A 26,414-nucleotide genomic window follows, 5' to 3' on the forward strand; every position below is an offset into this window, starting at 1 on the left:
ATACCCATCCAGATGCCTTTTAAATGTTGTAATTGTACCAGCCTCCACCACTTCCTCTGGCAGCTCATTCCATACACGCACCACCCTCTGCATGAAAAAGTTGCTCCTTTGCAGATGGGGTACTGGGCTAATAGATGGGGTACTGGGCTAATGGTCGGATACTTGGTAGTGTGGATGAGCAGAGGGATCTTGGTGTCCATGTACACAGATCTCTGAAAGTTGCCACCCAGGTAAATAGTGCGGTGAGGAAGGCATATGGCGTACTGGCTTTTATTGGTAGAGGAATTGAGTTCTGGAGTCCTGAGGTCATGATGCAGTTGTATAAGACTCTGGTGCGGCCGCATCTGGAATATTGTGTGCAGTTTTGGTTGCCATACTATAGGAAGGATGTGGAGGCACTGGAACGGGTGCAGAGGAGGTTTACCAGGATGTTGCCTGGTATGGAAGGAAGATCGTATGAGGAAAGACTGAGACACTTGGGGCTGTTTTCATTAGAGAAAAGAAGGTTTAGGGGTGACTTGATTGAGGTGTACAAGATGATTAGGGGGTTAGATAGGGTTGACAGTGTGAACCTTTTCCCGCGTATGGAGTCGGGTATTACAAGGGGGCATAGTTTTAAATTAAGGGGGGGTAGATATAGGATTGAAGTTAGGGGTAGGTTCTTCACTCAGCGAGTCGTAAGTTCATGGAATGCCCTGCCAGTAGCAGTGGTGGACTCTCCCTCTTTATGGGCATTTAAGCAGGCATTGGATAGGTATATGGAGGATAGTGGGTTAGTATAGGTTAGGTGGGCTTGGATCGGCGCAACATCGAGGGCCAAAGGGCCTGTACTGCGCTGTATTCTTCTATGTTCTATGTTCTAACTCATGCACCTAACCTGTATATCCATGAACACTATGGGCAATTTAGCACATTCAATTCACCTAACCTATGCATCTTTTGGTTTGTGGGAGGGAACCAGAGCATCCGGAGGAAACCCACGCAGACACAGGGAAAATGTGTAAACTCCAAGGCTGGAATTGAACCTGGGTCCCTGGTGCTGTGAGGCAGCCATGCTAACCACTGTCCCATCAAGCTGTCCCCAGGTTGCAACACATCTTATAGATAGTACACACTGCTGTAACATAGCATCAGTTTATTGTTTGTGAATATGGTGCCAATGAAGCAGGCTACTTTATCGCAAATAGTGTCAAGTCTCTTGAGTGTTATTGAAGCTGTACTCAGCCAGACACGTGGAGAGTGTCCTTCAGACTCATACCGAGCAGGCTTTGAGAACTCAGGAGGTAAGCTATTCATGAGACTTCATCTTCACAAGAAATGTGCAGTGGTCACTATTACCAATCCTGTCATGGGCAGGTGCATCTACAGCAGACAGATTGATGAAGATGAGATCAACTTTGTTTTTCCCTCTTGTTATTTGTCTCACTCCCAATGCAAATCAGTCCTGCTGTTGCGTATTTTAGAACCCATAGATCAGTAGCACTGCTGTTGTGAGCACTTATTGGTGGATATTGAAATCCCCCGCCCAGAGTACAAGTGACCATGCCACCCTCAGTACTTGTTCAGTGGAAAATGGTAAGTGATAATCAGCACAAGATTTCCTTGCCTGTGTTTTACCTGATGCTATGAAATGTCAGAAGATCCATTGTCAATTTTGAGGACTTACTCCTGACTATATAATACTATAATGCAACCTCGACTGGGTCTGCCCTGTTTTTAGGGAGAGGATACATCCATGGATGGTGATGGTGGTGTCTGAGACATTGTCTATAAAGTATGATTCCAGGAGTATGACTGTATCAGGCTGTTACTTGACTGATCTGTAAGAAATCTCTCTTACTTTTGGCACTAACCCTAATGTTGTCAAGAGTGCTTTGCTGGGTCGTCAGGACTGTTTTTGACATTGTCATTTCTGGTGTTTAGATTGATGCCAGGTGGCCCATCTGATTTCATTTCTTTGTTGAAACTTTATAGCAATTCATACTCCTGAGTAGCTTGCTAGGCCATTTCAAAGGATAGTTGAGAGTAACCACATTCCTGTGGGTCTGGAGCCACATCTAGGCCAGTCCAGAGGAGGATGGCAGATATCCTTCCCTAAAGGACATTAGTGAGTCAGCTGGGTTTTTCTGACATTCGGCAGTGCCTTCATGGTCATCAACAGAGTCTTAATTTCAGATGTTTATTGAATTTATATCGAGCATCTGCATTCTGGCAGGATTCAAACCCAGGACCCCAGAAACTTAACTGAATTTCTAGATTTCAAGTCTTGCAATAATATCACTTAAGTTATCACTTCTCTTCTTTGTACAATTATATGTTATTTTTTTCTTTAAATTTGCTGCTATCATAAATCTTTCTATTTAACCACAACTTGGAATGTTTCTTGTCTATTCTGTGTATTCTGAAATATCCTCTTCAATGTCTGTTAATATATCTCTATCCAACCTAATTTGCCAATTCATTTTAGCAAGCTTTGCTTTCATATTCTCATAATTGCCCTTATTTAAGTTTAATAAAATAGTCATAGAACCATCCTTCACTCTCTCACTCTCTCTCCATATAAAATTGGATCAGATTGTGGTCACTGCTTTCGAGGGGTACCTTCATCAATCTTATCTCATTACCTATTACCTGTTCATGTTTAGCTTGTCCACTGGCTCCAGAACATGGTGTTTGAAGAAATTATTCCAGAAATATTCTATGAAATCATCATCTAGGCTAACTTGTGAGCAGATAATATGCTATGCCTTCCACACTTCATTTCAGCTCTGATGAAGAGCCATCTAGACATGAGACATTAGCTTGCTGTCTCTCTCCATGGATGCCGTCTGACCTGCTGTGATCTCCAGCATTGGTTGTTTTCAATATGGATCGTATGTGGTTCTATTTGTCTGGGCGGTATCTTCGCATCTGATATTTATATTATATTCAGATTAAAATCCCCTATGATTATCATTGTGTCTTTCTATTTCCTTTCTTCTATTGTAAGGTGTGATTACTGTTGGGGCATCCACACACCATTCCAACATTTGACTTAATTCTTTTATCTACTCTCATCTCTGTCTAAACAGTTTCTGCATCCTGATATCCCAAATTAAGATCATCATTCTCTATTGTGCTAATGCTATAATTAACTAACAGAGGCACCCCTATATCTCTTCTTTATGAATTTCCTAAATCCCCTGTATTCTTCGGTGTGTAGTTCCAAATTGAAGAAGTCCCATTGGACTCAAAATGATAACTCTATTTCTCGCCAATGATGCTGCCAGAACGGCTGAGTTTCTCCAGAATTTCTCTGTTTATTTAATAAATCTTATGTTGCATTTCACAGTGGTAAAATACCAAGTTTGTATTCACACTGGACAGTTGGAGAAATTGGATTCTTATCTTCCCATTTACCTTTGTATTTATGGAGAAAGAGGAGACACTGGACTACGTTATCTGTACAAATTTGACAAATCTACCAAATTCAAAGAAGGACAGGTAAGCTTTTGAGCAGACAAAATGGACCTTGTTTTCTTCTATTTGTAAAATTGATTAAATAATTGTTCTTTCATTTAAGAAAGTATAAATGTAATAGTAGAGGTATTCATGACTACTATTCTGGAAATTAGTACACTTTCTGTGGTGCCAGGGCTAATGACTGCATCCACGTTATTATTAAGATATCAAGTTATCAACATACCACCTTCATAAACAGGAAATTCTTCCACTCCCTGAATGTACAGGTGCTAGGTGATCACATCAGGCTTTCATGGACTTGTGTGCACTGTACTCTGGAAACTGCCATGATTTATTTATCTGGAGGAATTTCAATTGCCTCAGCTTTTTCTGACACCAGCAAATAAATGATACTTGCAAATAAATATAGTCATTTTGAAATGTCATTTTGCGGTGCATCTTCAAGATGTCAATAACATACTTAATTGTATTGCAGGTCAGCATGTGGCTGTTGTAGCACTTTTGAATTATTTATGTGCCTAAAAAGGTCATCAGACATCCCTTCTTTTAAAGGGTATCTCCTATCCTCCAAAATCTAACCACCAGTATCCAGGAGAAAATCCAATAAAATCTGTGAATCATGCATACCGGACACATCTTGTACACCACAAAATGACATTCCAAACTGACTGTATTCATTTGTAAGTATTATTTTTGTGCTAGTGTTAGAAAAAGCTGAGGCAATTGAGTTTCCTCTGGATAAATAAGTCTTGGCAGTTTCCAGAGTGTGGTGTGCACAAATGCATGAAAGCTTGATGTGATCAGATACCATCTGCACATTCCGTGAGTTGAAGGATTTTCTGTTTTTGAAGGTGACATGTTGATGACTTGATACCTTAATAACAGCTTTGATACAGTCACTAGCCCTAGCACCCATAGAAGGCTTATTAATTTAATAAACTTCCTTTTTGTGATGTCATCTCAGAAGTTAATGAACTTTTCCAACCAAGCAAAGAGGACACCTGTAAATACCTTGACACAACTCTGTGCAGTTGTGTATGATATTCCACAGAGGCCTCATTCTGAGCCCTGGAAAGAGATTCAGAGCTACTATGACTTTGACAACCATTGGCAGACATAGATATAAGCAGACTGGTGCCAGAGTTTAAAATGAAATATGAATTTCCAATAGAAAGGTTTCACAGGTTTATCTACTACAGGAATTCTCTCCCTAACTATTATTTATATCTTCTGTAAAGCCTGAACCAGTCATAGATGTGTGAATTTGACTTTCAATAAAATGACCATCCTTAAGTTTAGATTTTAACTAATAAATACTGGTCTATTTTCTTTGAAACCAGAAAGCTTAAAGAGGATTGTACTTTCTGCTGAGGCTGTGAGTACTTCCTGGGTCTACTTTACTCAACATAATAGAGGATAAAGGATATATAGCTTTATTGTTTTTTCCATTTAAAACAATTTGTAAAGTGATATTAAAAAGCTAAATTTTTCCATTTGAGAAAACAATGTAAAATAAGTATCATATTTAAGAGGGCAAAACGAGTGCACATTAACCACAAGTTTTTTTTTATCAGAAGGATGTTTTGAAACTTGAAAGAGTTCAGTAAAGATTTACAAGGATGTTGCCAGGGTTGCAGGGTTTGAGCTATAGGAAGAGGCTGAATAGACTGGGGCTGTTTTCCCTGGAGCGTCAGAGGTTGAGGGGTGACCATATAGAGGTTTCTATAATCATGAGGGGCACGGATAGGATAAATAGACAAAGTCTTTTCCTTGTGGTGGGCAAGTTCAGAACTAGAGGCATAGGTTTAGGGTGAGAGGAGAAATATGTAAAAGAGACCTAAGGGATAACTTTTTCATGCAGAGGGTGGTGCGTGTATGGAATGAGGTGCCAGAGGAAATAGTGGAGGCTGGTACAATTGCAGCATTTAAAAGGCATCTGGATGGGTATATGAATAAGAAGGTTTTAGAAGGGTATGGGCCAAATGCTGGCAAATGGGACTAGATTAAATTAGGATATCTGGTCGGCATGGACGAGTTGGACTGAAGGGTCTGTTTCTGTGCTGTACATCTGTATGACTCTAACCTTGCACCTCTTTCACAAGGTCTAAGCAACCAGCTTATCAAGAAATGAATGAATACTGCTGACATCCAATGGTCAATCTCTTCTATGCTGCATTCATCCTCCTCCTTCATCTACTTGGCGTCACACGTGCTGTCGCCAACTTTTGACCTTTGCTCCTCCCTATGGTCTCTCACCCCTCTATGATGCAATTGTGTAAAAGTGCCCTGACTATTCTACAGCTTCTAAGCCATGATGCACATTCTTGCTCCTATTGAGGTCACTGAACGTCCTGCCATAAGTTCCCAAGTATGAAGAGTCAAAACATCTGGGCAACGGATGCTGCAGGCCCCACCCTTTCAACACCCTTGATATCATTCACACATCTGTGATTTAACTTCCTGAAGTCTGTGGGACACAGTGAAAAAATTTAAAACTGTTGAAAAGAATACCCATCTTCTCCAAAGAGCTCTGATAAGGGTCGCATGGTGCTCAGTGGTTAACACTGCTGCCTCATAGTGCCAGGGAGCTGGGTTCAATTCCACCCTTGGGCTATGGTCTGTGTGTCTGCACATTCTCCCTGTGTTTGCATGAGTTTCTTCCAGGCGCTCTGGCTTCCTCCCACAGATGGAAGATGTGCAAGTTAGGTGGATTGGCCATGTTAAATTGCCCATAGTGCCACAATGATGTGCAGGCTGGTGGGTTAGCCATAGGAAATACAGGGTTACAGCGATAGAGATGGGGGCAGGGGTGAGTGGGCCTGGATGGGATGCTCTTTGGAAATAGATTCAATGGGCTTAATGGCCTGCTTCCATACTGTAGGAGTTCTATGATTATAATGGATTTCTGTGAAAGTTTAAACCACTTCCTCAAGTTTGTAATGTCTACAAGTCATGTTTCTGAATGTTCAGTGACAAAAGTTGCTTCTGAGTGAAGGCAGCGACACTGTTGAATTAGAATCCCTGCAGTGTGGAAACAGGCCCTTCAGTCCAGTAAGTCCATACTGACCCTTCAAAGAGTAACCTACCCAGACCCATTCCCCAACCTATATTCATCCCTGACTAATGCACCTCACCTACACATCCCTGAACATTATGGGCAATTTAAGATGGCCAATTCACCTAACCTGCACACCTTTGGATTGTAGGAGGAAACCAAAGTATCTGGAGGAAACTCCACACAGACAGTTGCCCGAGGCTGGAATTAGACCCAGATCCCTGACGCTGTGAGCAAGCAGTGCTAACCACTGAGCCACTGTGCTGCCCTAATAGTGATATCACCTCTGTGAACTATGCTTGCATGAGTAGGCCCTGTACTGCCCCCACATATGCATGTAGTGAAAACCTTGGTGTGGCCAAATATAGTGAGCGGGACTCCAGTGCCATTTTCGCAAAAGTCACCAAGCCATGTAAATTATTACTTGTCTGATCTCACAGTTTTCTTCATTTGCCGATAGGGTGATCTCCTCAGTGAAGTTTTGTTTCATCAACTGTGCATGATTTGATTTAAGGTTTCCTGAGAAATCCAAATCTGTATTACTGTGGTTAGTTGTGTCCATCTCTATTCTGGAAGTTGATCATCTTTGTTTCCTAGATTCCAGAAAGTGATGGATACAACATAAGAAGTAAACCAAAAGTAAACACAAAATAGAATAATGATGATCAGAGAGCATCAATAAGTGCTAATGATACCTTAACTGATGCAAACTGAAAATCCTTGCCCATTGACTGTCCCTTCTGCAATATTTGGAATATTACCATAGAGAATCAATTTCTGATGGAGGACATTGCAACAATATTACTATATTAATTTGAGCTTGTGTAATAATTGTATAAAATTGAGGAGTATGGTGTGAGTGCACAAAACCTGGGGACCTAACAAATTAACAATGTAAATATTGTAACCCATGCACTTTGTTTACCAATATCTTGCTTTCACCCACAGCTTGCAAAATAAAGTGAGAGTCCTATAGCACGGAGACAGGCCCTTCAGCCTAAACTGTCCATGCCAATCAAAATGTCCATCCACGCTAACCCCATTTGCTTGCACTTGGCCCATATCCTTCTAAACCTTTCCTATTTATGTATTTGTCCAAATGCCTTTTAAGTGATGATAATATACCTGTCTCAACCACTTCCACTGGCAGCTCAATCCACATGCGTACCACTCTCGGTGTAAAACATTGTCCTTCAAGTTCCCATTTATTCTTTACCCTCTTACCTTAAACTGATGCTATCTCATCCACAATTCCTCAATTCTCCAAACCTAGGAAAAAGACTAAGTGCATTCACCCTATCCATGTCTCTTATGATCTTACACTTTTATAAGATCTTCCCTTAGTCTCCTACTCACTAAAGAAAAAATTCCTAGCTTGTCCAACCTCTCCCTGTAACTCGGTCCCTTGAGTCCTGTCAACATCCTTGTAAATTTCTTCTGTATTTTTTCTAGTTTAATAACATCCTTTTTATAACAAGATGACCAAAACTGAACACAATACTCCAAGTGCAGCCTCACCAATGTCCTGTAAAACTGCAAGATAGTGTCCCAACTTTTTTACACAGTATTCCAACTGATGAAGGCCAGTGTGCCAAAAGCTTTCTTCACTGCCCTGTCTACCTGACTCCACTTTCAGAGAACTGTGCACCTGAACACCAAGGTCCCTCTATTCCAATTCACTCCTGAAGACCATGAAACTCCTACTTTGACTTGTGGTTTGACTTTGCAAAACGCAAGATCTCACACTTATCTATATTAAACTCCTTTTGCCATTCCTTGGCCCACCTCCACAGCTGATCAAGGTCCTTCCGCAATTTCTGATAACCTTCCTCACTGTTTTGAGAAGATTTGTAGCTCAGGTTGAAGTTCTGGATATAGGTTTTCTCGCTGAGCTGGAAGGTTCATTTCCAAACGTTTTGTCACCCTACTAGGTAACTTCTTCAGTGGGCCTCCAGGCGAAGTACTGTTCATGATTCCTGCTTTCAATTTATATGTTTGGGTTTCTTTGGGTTGGTGATGTCATTTCCTGTTCTTTTTCTCAGGGTTGGAATGCCATGCTTCTAGGAATTCTCGTGCATGTCTTTGTTTGGCTTGTCCTAGGATGAATGTGTTGTCCTAGTCGAAGTGGTGTCCTTCCTTATGTGTACGTAAAGATATTAGTGAGAGAGGGTCATGTTATTTTGTGGATAGTTGGTGTTTATGTATCCTAGTGGCTAGTTTTTTGCCTGTTTGTCCAATGTAGTGTTTGTTACAGTTCTTGCACAGTATTTTGTAAATGACACTGTCCTCGCTGTCCACAATACCGCCTATTTTAGTATTATCTGCAAACCTACTAATCATGCCTTGTACATTCTCATCCAAATCATTGATATAGATATCAATGCACAATGAGCTTATCACCCACCACAGAGGTACACCACAGTCAGAGGCTTCCAGTCCAATATGCATCCATCCGCTATTACCCTCTACTTCCTACCATCAAGCCAATTATTTATCCAGTTTGCGAGCTCTCCCTGGATTCCATGTGATCTAACCTTCCAGAGCAGCTTATCATGTGGAAAATTATCAAAGCCTTAGTGAAATCCATGTAGGCTACATCTACCATCCTGCCATCATCAACCTTCCTGGTTACTTCATCAAAGAACTTTTTGTGAGACATGATCTTCCATGCACAAAGCCATGCTCACTACTCCTAATCAAACCCTGTCTTTCCAAATGCATGTATATCTTATCCCTCAGAATCTTCTTAAGAAACTTGCCTACCGTAGATGTTAGGCTTACTGGCCTATAGTTTCTTGGTCTTTCTTTGCAGCCTTTGTTGAATAAGGGCACAGCATTGACTCCTGTCCAATCTTCAGGGACCTCACCTGTGGCTAATGATGATGCAAACGTATCAGCCAAGGCACCCCTAATTTCTTCTCAAATCTCTTGTAGGGTTCTTGGATATATCTGATCAGGACCAGCAGATTTATCCACCTTCATACATTCTAATATGTCTAACATCTCTTCTACTGTAATATGGACTGTCTCCAAGATATCACCATTAACTTGCCCAAGGTCCCAAGTCTTCATGTCTTTCTCCAGAGGAGAAATATTCATTGAGGACCTCACTCATCTCTTGTGATTACACATATGCATCTGCACTTTGGTCCTTCAGGGGTCCTACTCTCTCTCTAGTTATTCTTTTTCCTTTAATATACTTAAAGAATCTCTCGGATTCATCATATGCTTCTCAGCCAAAGCTATCTCATGCCCCATTTTAGCCCTCCCGATTTCCTTCTTCAGTACACTCCTGTATCCCCTATAAACCTCCAGGGATTTCCTTGATCCTTGCTGCTTGTACATGACGCATGCCTCCTTTTTTTCTTGTCTAAGCCTCAGTTTCTCTTGTCATCCAGGGCTCCATATTCCTGCCAACCTTACCTTTCACCCTCATAGGAATATATAGAAACTCTAGCTATCACAGTTTTAAAGGCCTCCCACTTCCCGGAAGTCCCTTGGTCTGCAAACAAACCACTCCAATCAACCCCTGCAAGCTCCTGTTTAATTTAGAATTTGAATCTATGGATCAAGTTAAAACACCAGGTTATAGCCAACAGGTTTATTTGGAAGTATTAGTTTTTGGAGTGCTGCTCCTTCATCAAGTGGTTGTAAACCAGTTTTTTCCCTCTCCATAACAATTTTAAAATTAAACTTGCTTCCCCACTGTCGTCTCAGTCACCTGTCCTGCCCTATTTCCCAAAAGTAGGTAGAGTTTTGCCCATTTCTGAGTAGGATATTCTATACACTGCTTGAGGAAACTTTTCTGAACACACTTAATGAATTCCACCCCATCTATGCCCTTAATGCGAAGGTAGTCCTAGTTTATGTTAGGAATATTAAAATCCCCTACTATGACAACCATACTGCTCCTGCAAATCTCCCCAATCTCCCTGCATATTTGTTCCATTGACTATTTGTGGGCCTATAGTACAACCCCAATAATGTCACCATGCCCTTCTTATTTCTTAGCTCCACCCACAAATCCTCACTGGATGATCCCTCAGTTCTTTCATCTCTGACTACTGTGATACTCCCCTTAATCAAAATTGCGATTACACCTCCCCTCTTTCCTCCACCTCTGTCCTGCCAAAAGCACCTGTACCCTGGCACATCAAGCTATCAATCCTATCCCTATAATATAGCTAAGTTAGGTGAATGCTCATTTGCACTGGAAGAACTGTATGGCAATTGCAGTAGCAACCTCCTCAGGTCATAAGGACATCTATCATGAATTCTCCTACTAATCTTTTGACCATTTTAAGAATCAAAATAGTCAATTTAATCTTGCATGAAAAATATTTATTTTTGTTGAATGAGGAATATTTAGAAGATCCAGACATCAATCCTACCTTTGCATTCAAAGTTGTGTCATATTTTGATGCCTTAGAATGAAAGCATATACCCTAGCTGGGATCCTTGCACTGAAATGCATTTTGTTCTAATAGTGGTAGCAAACCATTCACAATACGTTTCGGTGGCATGGAATGACAAGTATTTTGGAAACCATTTGTTCACAGCTGAAGTATTTGTGGCAGTATGTCTTTTTCACTTCGCTTTAATCATTTCTTTAATACAACTCCAGATCAACATGGCTATTTCCTGAGGTATCTCAAGTTGCCACTGATTTGACATTCACTGTTAGTAATGGATTGTGAGTAGCTGGTACCAGATGACACATGTCTAGCACTATCTATATACTAGCACTGTATATTCTCTTCTAATATTCCTTCACCTTGCACAGGTACATTTTTTTTTAGGCTTTTTCCTTCATTATTCAAGCTACCTGGGAGTGCTGTTGTATCCACGCTTTTTTTGTTAAATGGGCATTTTGTTCCAGATGAATCTTTAATGGTTCAAGATCTGATCTCGAACAAAATACTAACTCTGAAACATTCCTGTAATTTTGACTGTGTATACCTTCATTGATAGATCCCTAAAATATTTATATTATATTCTTCAAGGGTGTTTTTTTCCAATTGGAAGCTGTGTCCTTGGGTAAGCTACAGAAGCTACTACTTCGCACAGAAAATGATAAAAGATCTCAGCGTTGGTATTGTGACAAAGTGGTTATTAAAGAAGAGAGTGATAATAGATTAGAATATGTCTTCAACTGTGACAGGTAACATGTTGCAACGTATGGGACAAAAATATGATTTATTGGAATATCTGACTTCCGAGCATTTTGTAATATAATTAGATAAAAGTTCTTGTGATTCTTTATGAAATCTGCAAAAACATGTTGGGGGAATGTTATTTATTGGTTTCACTAACTGAGACAAAGAATGGTGTGAAAATTAGATCAAAAGTCTTAAACTTAATCATAGTGTTACTGAAAAAAAGCAGAAATTTGACTTCAGTCATGCTAGAATTTTAAATCCCCTGCAGTGCTTGAGGAGTGGGTTCATGGGTGGAGTGGTTTGAAGGAGAAAAAAGTTGTATGGCATGATGGGTGACATCACGTCTGGCTACCTGCTTTCATTAGTATTTTACTAAAGAGTAGCATAGGTCTAAGGTGGCTTCCCTACAGCTGGACCATTTTAGGTCTTAATGTGGAAAAGTAAGGACTCATTGTGACTGATTAATTTTTCTGGGGCAGGTGGTACCATTTCTTTTGGCAAGGCCCATGTACAAACCTTGGTGACATATCTGTGGGAAGGAGCTGGGGCCCTCCCGTGATCAACAGTTGGCCAGTAAAGTAGAAAAGGCTGTTTCTACAGCTTTCCAGAAGTATACCCTACCTCTCCACAATCTGCCTCACTGACTCCAATGAACCCATCCTCTTGCACCTTCAAATCCAGCCTCGCTAATCCTCCTCTTAAGAAACAGGATGCAGTTTCAGCAATGACAATCACTCAGAGAATCATCATAGCTTAATAACATAATCCCTATAGTGTGGAAGTAGGCCATTCAGCCCATCAAGTTCACACCGACCCTCTGAAGAGCATCCACCCAGACCCACCCCTCTATCCTATCCATGCAACTCTGCATTTCCCCTGACTAATCCACCTAGTCTGCACATCCCTGGACCCTATGGGAAATTTAACATGGCCAATCCATCTGTCCTGCATATCTTTGGACTATGGGAAGAAACCAGAGCAGCTGAAGGAACCCATGCAGACTCAAGGAGAATATGCACATTCCACACAGACAGTTGCCCGAGGTGGAATCGAACTTGAGTCCCTGGTGCTGTAGGCAGCATTGCTAACCAATTAACCACCATGCATAAATGGCCTACTTCCATACTGTAGGAATTCATCACTTTTTGGACTTCAGAACAATCTTTAATCTGATTGGCCTGCAACTCTTAGCCAAAGAACATCCTCCAAAGTGTAGGGATGAGGGATGCGGAGGCCATGACCTTTGACAGTTTACAGCCCGATGACCATCAAATCCAGTCAAGGTGACCTGCTGCCAGCTTTTCAGTCAATGAGAAGGGCCAGGCCCTCTACAAAAAATTTAACCAATGTCTTTTAAAGAGATTAAGGAAAATAATTGCAAGAATTGAAACTGCCAACAGAAATAATTAATCAAACAGCTGACAGGTATAACATTCCTCAGTGTATATGGCTGTTTTCTGACATACCTTTTGCGAGATAACAGAATACTATTGCTGGAATATTGCAGAAATTGAGCCAGATCCCTGACATATCCAAGTGTTTCTGATTTACCTTCTGAAGGGAACACAGGATCCCCTAAAAGGTAAATGTTGGGCTCTGTGGATATGTATAGTGAAATGTGATGATGGGGGAAAAGAGTCTTTGACTTCTCATTCTATCTGATAACAGGAATTATCACTTGTGTAGCTCAGTCTGGACCCATCGTATCTAAAATAGGAGGTGTAACAATTTTCTGATGGATGGTTTTGATTCCTACCAGGGAATAATGGAACTAAAAGCTTTCTTTATAAAAATGTTTTTACTGTGAATGTTGACCAATAGTTCAAGTACATGGACAGAATTGGAATATGGAGACTTGAACAACTTTCCTCAAGTGCTGGTTGAGTGCTGGAATGTCTAATTGTATGGGGTTGGAAACAGACATGTACCAGATATACCGGTATAATGAAGCTTCAGCCAGTCTTTCCAATATTTATTAGGTGTCTGCTAATCTATTCCCACATACTCCTTGTTCCTGACAAAACCACTGGATCATAACCCAAGGAATTTAAGCTTCAATATGTATTGCATTGGAGATAAATGATTTTTCTAATCAAATCTAGAGTTATCTTACACATCAATGCTACATATATTAGCAAAGTTTTATAATATTGTGATATTTCCAATGTAACATGTAGATTTATGTTTATTGCAGGTGGTTTCCATATATCTTAATGGATATTGTCCAGCCAGAAATAGAGATCAAACTTTCTGGTGAGCACCCTTAAAAGACTTAAGGGTGGGGATATTCTGAATATTGTACTTTTATTATTATGTCGGCTATGATGAATTATAAAAATATATACTATTCAGAATAAGATTTTGTGATCTGCCTTCACACAGTTACAAAAAAGAACCATACTCCAGAATGACATTGAATTTATTGTATGCTATTTGAACAACACTGAGAAGACTTGACACCTAAATATTTGAGAAATGTTTCTGATCACATCCTCAAGTAACTAGCTCTGCTTGAAACATTATTGATCCACTTGAAGCTCTCCCTTCTTACATTCTTGACCAAGCAATCCTACTCAAAATGTATAATGCACCTTAAAAAAAACTAAATTGAGTTCAAGGAAATATGCAGACAAGAGAAAGAGGAACCTGCGACAGAGATGAGTGCTGAAGCTCTTAACACAAATAAAGTTGAATATTGTTCATTTTTTTGCATGTAATTCTAAGTTTTTTTTCTATTTTCAGAAATTCGACAGGACCAGAATTCACAGGAAATTATTCAAGGCAAGAACACATAAAATTTATAGACTGGATCTTGTATGACTGTTAATTATGAAAATACTAATTCACATTGATATCATCAAACCTTTTCAGAACATCAGTCCAACAATCTCCTTTGAACTAGTTATTAGAAAGCATAGAAATAATGCATTATATCCCTCCAGTATTCGCTTAAGTTCCTGATGGAATACATCTTGTATGCAGTCCCATTTTGGAACTTCAACTTTCTAGAAGCATAACATACCCATGACTTGCAGTACTGACATCAGTAATCTAAATAAGATAGAATCAGGAATCAAGGTAGATCTCCAATATTTGCCTGACATTCAAAATTGACCCTCTGTGACTTAGTAATCAAATGCCTGAGGCAAACAGATCCAAACTGTTCCATGGTAATGCTAGTGAGTAAATTACACATTGGCTGACTAATGGAATCTAGATGGGAGAAAATGATCATGTCTGTATTAGCTCTTTGCTAAAGCAATTCAAACTAATCCCACTGCTCTGACTTTTTTCTAATAATCCTGTAACTTCTCTGTTTCAAATGGTTATGTCTTGAAGCATAAATTTATAAACCATAACTTGAATTAGTTCATATCTGCAATGAAAAATTGCTCAAAGATTTAGAAGAACGTTTCAAGACACCAATGACAGGGGAAGATGCAGAGAGCCTCTTGTTTAGCTGTGCTTGATGCACAATGGTGTTCCTCAAACTCCACTGACAATCCCTCGCAAGGAGAGGGATGCTTACAATGGAGTACAGCCCATGGCACATAGAATACAGAACGAAGAACATGTAACATAAAATATTACATCATAGTACAGGTCCTTTAGCCCTTGATGTTGCGCTGCCCTGTGAAACCAATCTGAAGCCCATCTAACCTACACTATTCCATTCTCGCACAAATGCCTATCCAACGACCATTTAAATGCCCGTAAAGTTGGTGAGACTACAGCAAGCAGTGAGTACTCTAAGTAAAGAAATTACCTCTGACATCTGTCCAATATCTGTCACCATTAAATTTGAAGCTATGCCCCCTTGTGCTATCCATCACCATCCTAGGAAAAAGGCTCTCACTGTCCACCCAATCTAACCCTCTGCTTATCTTATATGTCTCAATTAAGTCACCTCTCAACCTTCTTCTCTCTGACAAAAATAGCCTCAAGTCCCTCAGCCTTTCCTCATAAGACCTTCCCTTTATACCAGGCTACATCCTTGTAAATCTCCTCTGAACCCTTTTCAAAGCTTCCATATCCTTTCTATAATATGGTGACCAGAACTGTATGCACTACTCCAAATGTGGCCGCAGCAGAATCTTGTACAGCTGCAGCATGACCCCATAGTTCCGAAACTCGATACCTCTACTAATAAAAGCTAATACACCGTATGCCTTCCTAACAGCCCTATCAACCTGGGTGGCAACTTTGAGGGATCTATGTATATGGACACCAAGATCTCTCTGCTCATCTACACTACCAAGAATCTTAGCATTAGCCCAGTACTCTGCATTCCTGTCACTCCTTCCAAAGTGAATCACCTCACACTTTACTGCATTAAACTCCATTTGCCAAATCTCAGCCCAGCTTTGCAGTTTATCCATGTTCCTCTGTAGACTAACAACATCCTTCGTTGCTATCCACAACTGTACCAACCTTAGTGTCATCTGCAAATTTATTAACCCATCTTTCTATGCCCTCATCCAGGTCATTTATAAGAATGACAAACAGCAGTAGACCCAAAACAGATCCTTGTGGTACACCACTAGTAACTGAACTCCAGGATAAACATTTCCCATCAACCACCACCCTTTGTCTTCTTTAAGCTAGCCAATTTCTGATCCAAACCGCTAAATAACCCACAATCCCATGCCTCCTTATTTTGGGCAGTAGTCTACCATGGGGAACTTTATCGAACACCTTACTGAAATCCATATACACCGCATCAACGCTTTACCCTCATTCATCGGTTTGGTCACCTTCTCAAATAACTCAATAAGGTTTGTGAGGCACAACATACCCTTCACAAAACCTGTTGACTATCCCTAATCAACTTTTTCCTATCTAAATGGTTATAAATCATACCTCTTATAATCTTTTCCAACAATTTACCCACAACTGAAGTAAGACTCACTGGTCTATAAATACCAGGGTTGTTTCTACTCCCCTTCTTGGACAAGGGAACAACATTTGCTATCCTCCAGTCTTCTGGCACTATTCCTGTAGACAATGACAACATAAAGATCAAAGCCAATGGCTTTGCAATCTCCTCACTGGTTTCGCAGAGCATCCTAGGATAAATCACCTCTAGCCCAGGGAATTAATCTGTTTTCACACTTGCCAGAATAGCTATCCCTTTCCATCGCTAAAGTAAACATAATTGAATTGTGGTCACTATTAGATTACTTACAGTGTGGAAACAGGCCCTTCAGCCCAACAAGTCCACACCGACCCTCCGAAGAGCAACCTACCCAGACCCATTCCCCTACATTTACCTCTTCACCTAACACTACAGGCAATTTAGCATGGCCAGTTCACCTAACCTGCACATCTTTGGACTGTGGGAGGAAACTGGAGCACCCTGAGGAAATCCACACAGACACGGGGAGAATGTGCAAACTCTACACAGACAGTTGCCTGAGGTGGGAATTGAACCCGGGTCTCTGGCGCTGTGAGGCAGCAGTGCTAGCCACCGTGTCGCCCACTATCACCAAAGTGCTCACCTACCTCCAAATCTAAAACCTGGCTGGCTTCATTGCCCAAAGTGTAGGCACAAACCTACACATGTAAGCTTTTAATGTGATGAAACTGTTGTGCTGCAGCTACCACATAGTTCTGATAATAGGAGACTCTTTTGTTCTAACCTCCTATCGTAGATACATATGAGAAATTTGAAGATTGAAAATCAACCAGTTTGGACATGTCATTCAATAGCATGAAGTCTTGGATGTGGATTTGAAACATATTACCATAAACTTATGCAGAAGTAGGGTATTCAGTCTATCAAACCTACTCCATCATTCATTGAGATCAACTTCATTTTTCTGTCTTTTTTCCCCTTCAAAGTTGATCACTTATAAGTTATAAATCTGTCTATCTCAACCTTGAACATACTTAATAACCCAGCTTTAACTGCCTTCTGAGGTAAAGAATTCCACCTTCTGAGAGAACCCAAAACTCCTCCTCATCTCTGTCTTAAATGGGGAACCCCTTGCTCTGAGATTATGCTGTCTGGTTCTAGACTCTCCCATAAGGAGAAACAGTTCTTTGTCTCCATCCTGTCATGTCCTCTAAAAACTCTGGATATTTCAATTAGATGGCCCCTCATTCTTCTAAAGCCCAGTGAGTACTAGCTCAACCTACTCAACCTCTCCTAGTCTGACTTGTACATTGTATTGTTTTAGCAAGACTTCTTTAATTTTCTCCTTCATTCCCTTTGAAATAAAAACTAACAATCCATTTAACTTTCCTATTGTCTGCAGTACCTGGATGCTACCTTTTGTTATTCATATATGAGGATCCCACATTCAGATCTTTCTACAGTCTGTCTCCATGTAAATATTATTCAGCTCCTTTGTGTTTCCTGGCCATTATCCACATTACATTTTTGCCTACTCACTTAATTTATCTCTATCCCTCTGCAGACTGTTTGTGTCATCCATACCATTGTCTTCCCACCTATTTTTGTATCATTCACAAATTTGGTGATATTGTATTCAATTTCCCCATCCAACTCACTTTATATAGGTTGTAAATAGTTGTGGTCCCAGCACTGATCCATACAGTGTTCCATTAATTCCTGGTTGCCATCCTAAAAATGCCTCCTTTTTCCCAACTCTTAGTCAATCCTCTATCTATGCTCATCTAAAACTGCCATGACCATGGACCATGATTTTAATCAAGTGGCCTTACTTTATCAAATGTCTTTTAGAAATCTAAATGTTTAACATCTACTGGTTCCCTTTATCCCTCCTGCTTATTATCTTCTCAAATAACTTGAATATAATCAACTTGTGGCCCAGAGGCAGGGATGCTGTTCGACAAAACTTCTGTCCCTCAAACTCTGGCTACAGGTGAGTGACTTGCTCCAGGTGAAAAACTAACTATTGAAACATGCATGTGCTTCATTTGCCAGTAGACTTGGGAGAAAACCAAGGAAGGAAGGATTACTTCTGTGTAAATGAAATCAAAATTTTCCAAATCAACCTTGTTATGTATCAAGTGTGAATTTCTGTCATTTTATTTAATAAAAGAACAACACAAGGGCTAAAGATAATTGTTATTTCAGTATCAACTATATTTAGTGAAATCATGTGCATTTGTTTTATTCCAAATAATAAAAATGATGGGTTTTATTTTGTTAATAATAGCAGATACATGGGAGGTGATAGTCACGACTGGAAACTTTCATCTAGCTGGCACTGAAGCAACTGTGATCATTTATGCATATGGCGACAAAGGATCATCAGGCCCAATTGTTTTAGGCACTGGAAAGCAACAACTATTCAAACCGAGTAGCACTGATACATTTCAGGTAACAAGGAAGCTGACATAATTGCCCTCAAGTAAGAATGCACATATGTAAAGTAATTAGCAAATATGATTACAAATGTAAGGAACTCTCAAAGTAAAAATTAAAATAAAAAACAAACTGAATTTGACAAAATAACCAAAATAAAAACATTAAAAATACAAAGTCACAATGGAGATCAAAAAATACTAAATACATGATGTAGAAATACATAATGTGAACAATATGGAAGTGAATAAATTGAAAATCAAAACGTACACATAGTATTTGAAAGGGTTTGTAATAGTTTCAAAACATTGGGATACCTTCTGGGGAAAGTCAGACCTATACAAAAAGGACGGGTTGCATCTGAACTGTAGGGACACCAATATCATGGCCAGGAGGTTTTCCAGAGCTCTTCGGGAGGGTTTAAACTAGATTGGGGGGCGTGGAGGGGAGGGTGGGAACTGGAGGTACAGATTAGATGATGGAATAGGTAGTAAACGGCCAATACAGTGTGCAGAGAGTTTGTGAGGAGGGGTGGGCACTTGACAGGGCAAAGGTGCAGTCAGTGTGATGGGTTGAAGTGTGTCTACTTTAATGTAAGAAGTAATGGAATAAGGGTGCCGAACTTAGAGCATGGATCAGGATTTGGAACTATGATGTTGTGGTCATTATGAAGACTTGGATATCACAGGGACAGGAATAGTTGTTGGATATTCCAGGGTTTAGATGTTTCAAAAGGAATAGGGGGGAAAGTAAAATAGATGGGGGTTGTTGGCATTGCTAATCAAGGATAGTATCACACCTGCAGAAAGGGAGGTTATTGAGGAGGGCTTGTTTACAGAGTCAGCATGGGTGGAAGTCAGAAACAGGAAAGGAGTAGTCACTTTATCGGGACTTTTCTACAGATCCCCACCTCCACTCCCCACCCCACCCCCACCCTGGCAACAGAGACACAGAGGAGCAGTTTGGGAGGCAGATTTTGGAAAGTTGCAGAATTATCAGGGTTGTTGTCATAGGTGACTTTAACTTCCCTAATATTGATTAGACCTTCCATGTTCAAATAGTTTGGATGGAGCAGTTTTTGTCAGGGGTGACCAGGAAAGGTTCCTGATACAACATATAGATAGACCGACTAGAGAAGAGGGCATATTGGATTTGGTGCTTGGCAACAAACGATGCCAGGTGTCAGATATCTTGGTGGGAGAGCATTTCGTTGATAGTGATCACAACTCCCTGACCTTTACTATAGTCATGGAGAGGGATAGGAGAAGACAGTAGGGAAAATATTTAATTGGGGGAAGGGAAATTACAATGCTATTAGGTGGGAACTAGGGTGCTTAATTTGGGAACAGATGTTCTCAGGGAATGCACAACAGAAACATGTTTAAGAAGCGCTTGCTCATACTGCTGGACAGGTTTGACAGACTGAAGCAAGAAAGGGATGGTAGGTTGAAAGAACCTTGGGTGACAACAGATGTGGAACGTCTAGTCAAGAGGAAGAAGGAAGCTTGCTTAATGTTGAGGAGGCAAGGAACAGACAGGGTTCACGAGGGTTACACAGTAACCAGGGAGGAACTGAAGAATGGACTTGGTAGAGCCAGAAGAGAGCATGAAAAGGCTTTCACGGATAGGATTAAGGAAAACCCCAAAACATTTTACACTTATGTGAGGAACAGATGGATGGCCAGAGTGAGGGTAGGGCTGATCATGGGTGGTTTGAGGAACTTGCACCTGGACTCGGAGGAGGTAGGGGAGGGACCTTAATGAATACTTTGCTTCAGTATTCACTAGTGGGAGGGACCTTGATGTTTATGAGGACAGTGTGAAACAGACTGGATGCTCGAACAATGAAGATGTGCTAAAAATCTTTAAAAACGTAAGGATAGATAAATCCCCTGGGCCAAATGGGATAAACCCTAGGTTACTACAGGAAGTGAGGGAAGAGATTGTTGAGCCTTTGACGATGATCTTTGCATCCTCATTGTCCACTAGAGTAGTGCCAGATGATTGGAGGGTGGCAAATGTTAATCCCTTGTTCAAGAAAGGGAATAGGGATAATCCTAGGAATTACAGACCGGTCAGTCTTACGTCTGTGATGGGCAAGTATTGGAGAAGTTTCTGAGAGACAGGATTTATAATTACTTGGAAAACCACAGTTTGATTAGAAATAGTCATCATGGCATTGTGAGGGTCAAGTAATGCCTCACAAACCTTAACGAAATATTTGAGGATGGGACAAAACACATTGATGAAGGTAAGCAGTGGATGTGGTGCACATGCATTTAATAAGGTTCGCAGAGTAGGCTCATTTAGAAAGTAAGGAGGCATAGGATACAGGAAAATCTCGCTGTCTGGATATAGAATTGGCTGGCCCATAAAAGACAGAGGGTGGTGGTAGATGGAAAGTATTCACCCGGGAGCTTGGTGACCAGTGGTGTTCCACAGGGATTGGTTCTGGGACCTCTGCTCTTTATGGCTTTTATAAATGACTTGGATGAGGAAGTGGAAGGATGGGTTAGTACGTTTGCTGATGACACAAAGCTTGATGGAGTTATTGATAGTGTTGTAGATTGCAATGGGACACTGGAGAAAGCGAGAACTACAGATGCTGGAGATCAAAGTCAAGAGTGTGGTGCTAGAAAAGCACAGCAGGTCAGGCAGCATCCGACGAGCAGGAGAATCGACATTTCATCAGGAGCCTCATTCCGGATGAAGGGCTTATGCCCGAAACACTGATTCACCTGCTCCTCAGATGCTGCCTGCATTTCTAGCATCATACTTTCAACTGCAACATGACATTGACAAGATGCAGATGGGGGCTGATAAGTCGCAGAAGGATTTCAATCTGGAAAAGTGTGAAGTGATTCAGTTTGGAAAGTCAAATTTGAATGCAGAATACAGGGTTAAAGGCAGGATTCTTCTCAATGTGGAGGAACAGAGTGATCTTGGAGTTCACATCCATAGATCTCTCAACATTGCCGCCGTAGTTGATGGGGTTGTTAAGAAGGCACATGGTATGTTGGCTTTCATGAGCAGAGGGATTCAATTTAAGAGCCACAAGGTTATGCTGCAGCTTTATAGAGCCCTGGTTTGACCACACTTGGAATAATGTGTTCAGTTCTTGTTGCCTCATTATAGGAAAGATATGGAAGCTTTAGAAAGGGCACAGAAGAGATTTACCAGGATGCTGCCTGGACTGGAGGGCACGTCTTATGAAGAAAGATTGAGAGAGCTAGGGCTTTTCCCATTGGAGCGAAGGAAGATAGAGGTGACTTGATAGAGGTGTACAAGATGTTGAGAGGCATAGATAGAGTGGAGAGCCAGATAAGTTTTCCAATGGTGGAAATGTCTCTCACAAGGAGACATAATTTTAAGGTGATTGGAGGAAGGCTTAGGGAAATATCAGAGGTAGATTCTTCACACAGAATGGTGGGTGCGTGGAATACACTGCCAATAGTTGTGGTTGAGTCAGATACATTAGGGACGTTTGAGTAGCTCTTGGATAGGCACATGGAAGATAGTACAATGAAGGGTTTGTGGGTTAGTCTGATCTTAGAGTAGGATAAAAGGCTGGCACAACATCGAGGGCTGCAGGGCTTGTACTGTGCTTTATGTTCTGTGTAAAATAAAGTTCATGCTCTGTTTAAAAAAAAAGATTTTCACACATAAAAATGTACTTTTTAATGCGTAGCAAACAATACCACTCCTAAAATAAGAAAACTTGAAAATGAAATATCCAAAGGGATAAGGATGAGTCCGAGACAATATCTGTAAATTTTTCTTTCTTTATTTAAACACTTCATGATTATAAACATCTTAATCAAATCTTCCTTTTTATCTGCTGTTAACTGCAGTTTATACATACTTTCTGTAGTAAACGTAATCCTTCAATTACATAATCGAACTAGTAATTCTTATGATGTTGTATCACAGAGCATGGCTGCAAGGGGATCAGGGCTGGGAAATAAATATTCTAGAATTTGAGTCCTATCGAAAGAACATGATGATGGGCTGAGTGGGGCAAAGTTGCCTTGTTAGTGTGAAATGAAATTAAATCTATAGCAAAAAGTGATATAGGGTGGGAAGGTGTAGAATTTGTGTGGGTAGAGTTGAGAAACTGCAAAGGAAAAAAGATCCTGATGGAGGTTGTGTACTGTTCTCCGAGCAGTAGTTAGGATATGGAGAAGTAAATAAATTAGGAGATAGCAAGGGCATACAGTAATCCAGAGGACTTTGATATGAAGCTGAACTGCAATAATCAGGTTGATAGTAGGTCTCAAGAAAAGAGACCTTTTTTATATATACGTGAAATTGGGTTTTTGGATTAATTTGTGGTAGAGCCCACTAGGGAGCAGGCAATTTGGCTTTGATGATGTGTTATGAGGCAGAATGGATTAGCGGTCTTAAGGTGAAGGAATCTCAAGGGCACATTGGCCATAATGTGATAGAATTCGCCCTGCAGTTTGTGAGGGAGGAACTGGAATCAGATGCAATGGTATTACCATTGAATACAGTTCGTTGCCAAAGACACAAGGGAAGAGCTGGTCAGATTGATTGTAAGGAGAGCCTAGCAGAGAAGAAGGTGAAGCAGCAGTGGCTGGAATTTCTGGGGGTAATTTCGGAGTAGGTAATTCACAGAAATTTATCCCAAGGAGGAAGAAACATGCTCGGGGAGGATGAGGCAACCATATCTGGAAGTCAGGAACAGCATAAAAGCAAAAGACAAAGTATAAAATGTGGTGAAGATTAGTGGGAACTCTATTAAATACAGCAGAGGATAACTTTAAAAAAAGCATCAAGGGAGGAGAAGATGAAATATGAGAGTAAGCTAGCTAGTAATATAAAAGGATATTGCATAAGTTCGAAGATAAATAAAAAGTAAGAGCGACACAAGAGTGAACGCTGGACCTGGAAACTTAGGTTGGCAAATTAGAAATGGGAAACAAAGAAAGGATAGAGGAACTGAATTGGTACTTTTCATCAATTTTCATAAAGAAAGACACCAGGGTACCAGAACTTCAAGAGAGTCAGGGAGCAGAGGTGAGTGTAGTGGTCATCACTCTGGACAAGGTGCTTGGAGACATGAAAGACCTAAAGGTGGATAAACCACCCAGAACAGATGGATGACACCCGAAAAGTTTAAAAGAGATAGCTGAGGAGAATGTAGAAACATTGGTGGTGATCTTTCAGTCATCACTGGAGTCAAAGAGAGTTCCAGAGAACTGGAAAATGGCTAATGTGACACCCCTGTTTAAGAAGGAAAGGAGGCAGAAGCCAGGAAACTATAGGCTTGTTAGCCTGACCTCAGTCACTGGTAAGATTTTAGAATCCATTATTAAGGATGAGATTGTGAGTACTTAGAAGTGCCTGCTCAAATCCACTGAGTCATCATAACTTTGTCAAAGGGAAGTCAAATCTGGCAAGTCTGTTAAAATTCTTTGAGAAGGTAACAAGTTAGACAAAGGAGAGCCAGTGACCATGACCTATTTGGATTTCCTGAAGGCTTTTGACAAGATGCCACACAGGAGGCTACTAAATAAGATAAGAGTGCGTGGTGTTAGGATCAATGCACTGGCATGGATAGAGAATTGACTGAATGGCAAAAGGCAGAGACTTTTGATAAAGGGTGATTAATGGAGTGCCGGTGACTAGTGGAGTTCTGCAGGGGTCCATATTGGGACCACAACTATTCACAACTACATACATTAATTGTCTGGACTATGAAACTGAGAGCATTGTTGCTAACTTCGTGAATGTCACAAAAATAATGGAGGGGCTGGTAGTGTTGAGAAAGCAGGGAAGCTGAAGAAGGACTTGGACAGGCTAGGAGATTGGGCAAAGAAGTGGCAGATGGAAGACAATCTAGACTTAGGGGTTCAGGTTCATAATTCTTTGACATTTGCGTCACATGTAAATAGGCTGTTTAAGAAGGCGGTTAGCAGACTTGCCTTCATTGCTCAGACCTTTGAGTATAGGAGTTGAAACATCATGTTGAGGTTGTACAGGACATTCTGGAGTATTGTGTCCAGTTCTAGTCGCACTGTTATAGGAAGGTTATAATTAAGCTGGAGAGTGCTCAGAAAGATTTACCAGGATGTAGCCCGGAATGAAAGGTTGAGTTATAAGCAAAGGCTGGATAGGCTGGGACTTTTTTCACTGGAAGACTTAAAAAAGGCATGAGGGACAACTTTTTTCCAGAGAGAATTGTTCATGTTTGAAATGAACTTTAAGAGGAAATGGTAGATGCGAATACAGTTACAATGTTTAAAAGACATTTGGATAAGTACTTGAATGAGAAGTGTTTGGAGGGATATGGGTAAAGCACAGGCAAGTGGGACTAGTTTAGTTTGGGAGTTATGATCGGCGTGGACTGGTTGGACCGAAGAGTCTGTTTCCGTGCTGTACAACTCTGTGGCTATCTGACTCTAACTCCACCATCAACTATCTGAAATCTTTAAATACTCAAATTCCAGTTGTTTTGTGCAGGTCATCATCATGCCCATTCAGCCTAACTGGTCAGGAAACTCAGAAACAGATACACATGTTGAAAATAGAGAAATAAAAACAGAGATATATGCTACACCTACAGATTTCCTGTGGTCTATTTTTAAGTTAAAATTCCTCCTCGGTACCTGGTGTGTCATTCTCAACTGCCAATCAATATGCAACACGTTATGGAACTTTGGCCTGTTTTTCATTGACATTATATGTTTAATGACCTTTGCGCATGTTTGCTGTGGTGCTGACTATCTCACTATTGTATTCACTGTTTCACTGAGGTAGGATTGTATTAGAATTACGACCCCATAGAGATTAATCACATATTGTTTGGAATTTTAGTTGATTTGACAATTCAGTGTCTGCAACCAAAACACGGAGATATGTGGAGGCCATTTTGGCACGTAATAAAGTGCCATTGATAGTGTTTAATCCTTGCAATAAAGATAATATCTAGGTGGCAGTAGTTTGTGACTTGTGCTGTCTGAGAGTTTAATGTTACAAATATGAATGTCAGTCAAAATTAGTGAAAGAAATGGGAAGACAGCTAATTTCTTTGTTTAATCCATCCCAGATATAGACTGTAGGGAAATAGATGGTGATAAATGTCCAGATTACAGAGGAGGAAGTGCTGGATGTCTTGAAATGGTTAAAAGTGGATAAATCCCCAGGACCTTATCAGGTGTACCCGAGAACTCTGTGAGAAGCTAGAGAAGTGATTGCTGGGCCTCTTGCTGAGATATTTGTATCATCGATAGTCACAGGTGAGGTGCCGGAAGACTGGAAATACCACTGTTTAAGAAGGGCGGTAAAGACAAGTCAGGGAACTATAGACCAGTGAGTCTGACCTCAGTGGTGGGCAAGTTGTTGGAGGGAATCCTGAGGGACAGAATGTACATGTATTTGGAAAGGCAAGGACTGATTAGGGATAGTCAACATGGCTTTGTGC

At 40.6% G+C, this 26,414-nt stretch overlaps 1 protein-coding gene across 12 annotated transcripts in view; it reads left to right on the forward strand.

Annotated features, from left to right (window-relative positions):
* Positions 1-26,414, forward strand: part of LOC122549101 (lipoxygenase homology domain-containing protein 1-like) — a 344,896-nt gene that overhangs the window by 228,436 nt on the left and 90,046 nt on the right. For 11 of the 12 annotated variants that reach the window (XM_043688351.1, XM_043688353.1, XM_043688355.1 and 8 more), the window contains 5 exons: positions 3,332-3,483; positions 11,521-11,678; positions 13,871-13,929; positions 14,419-14,457; positions 18,822-18,985. In XM_043688351.1, coding sequence (XP_043544286.1) covers positions 3,332-3,483; positions 11,521-11,678; positions 13,871-13,929; positions 14,419-14,457; positions 18,822-18,985 — 572 coding nt within the window. Of the gene's footprint in view, positions 1-3,331; positions 3,484-11,520; positions 11,679-13,870; positions 13,930-14,418; positions 14,458-18,589; positions 18,717-18,821; positions 18,986-26,414 lie in introns of those variants that run through there. The other variant, XM_043688363.1, reaches the window with a different exon arrangement.

This window comes from Chiloscyllium plagiosum, chromosome 4, assembly GCF_004010195.1.
Source record: "Chiloscyllium plagiosum isolate BGI_BamShark_2017 chromosome 4, ASM401019v2, whole genome shotgun sequence".
Lineage (NCBI taxonomy): Eukaryota > Metazoa > Chordata > Chondrichthyes > Orectolobiformes > Hemiscylliidae > Chiloscyllium > Chiloscyllium plagiosum.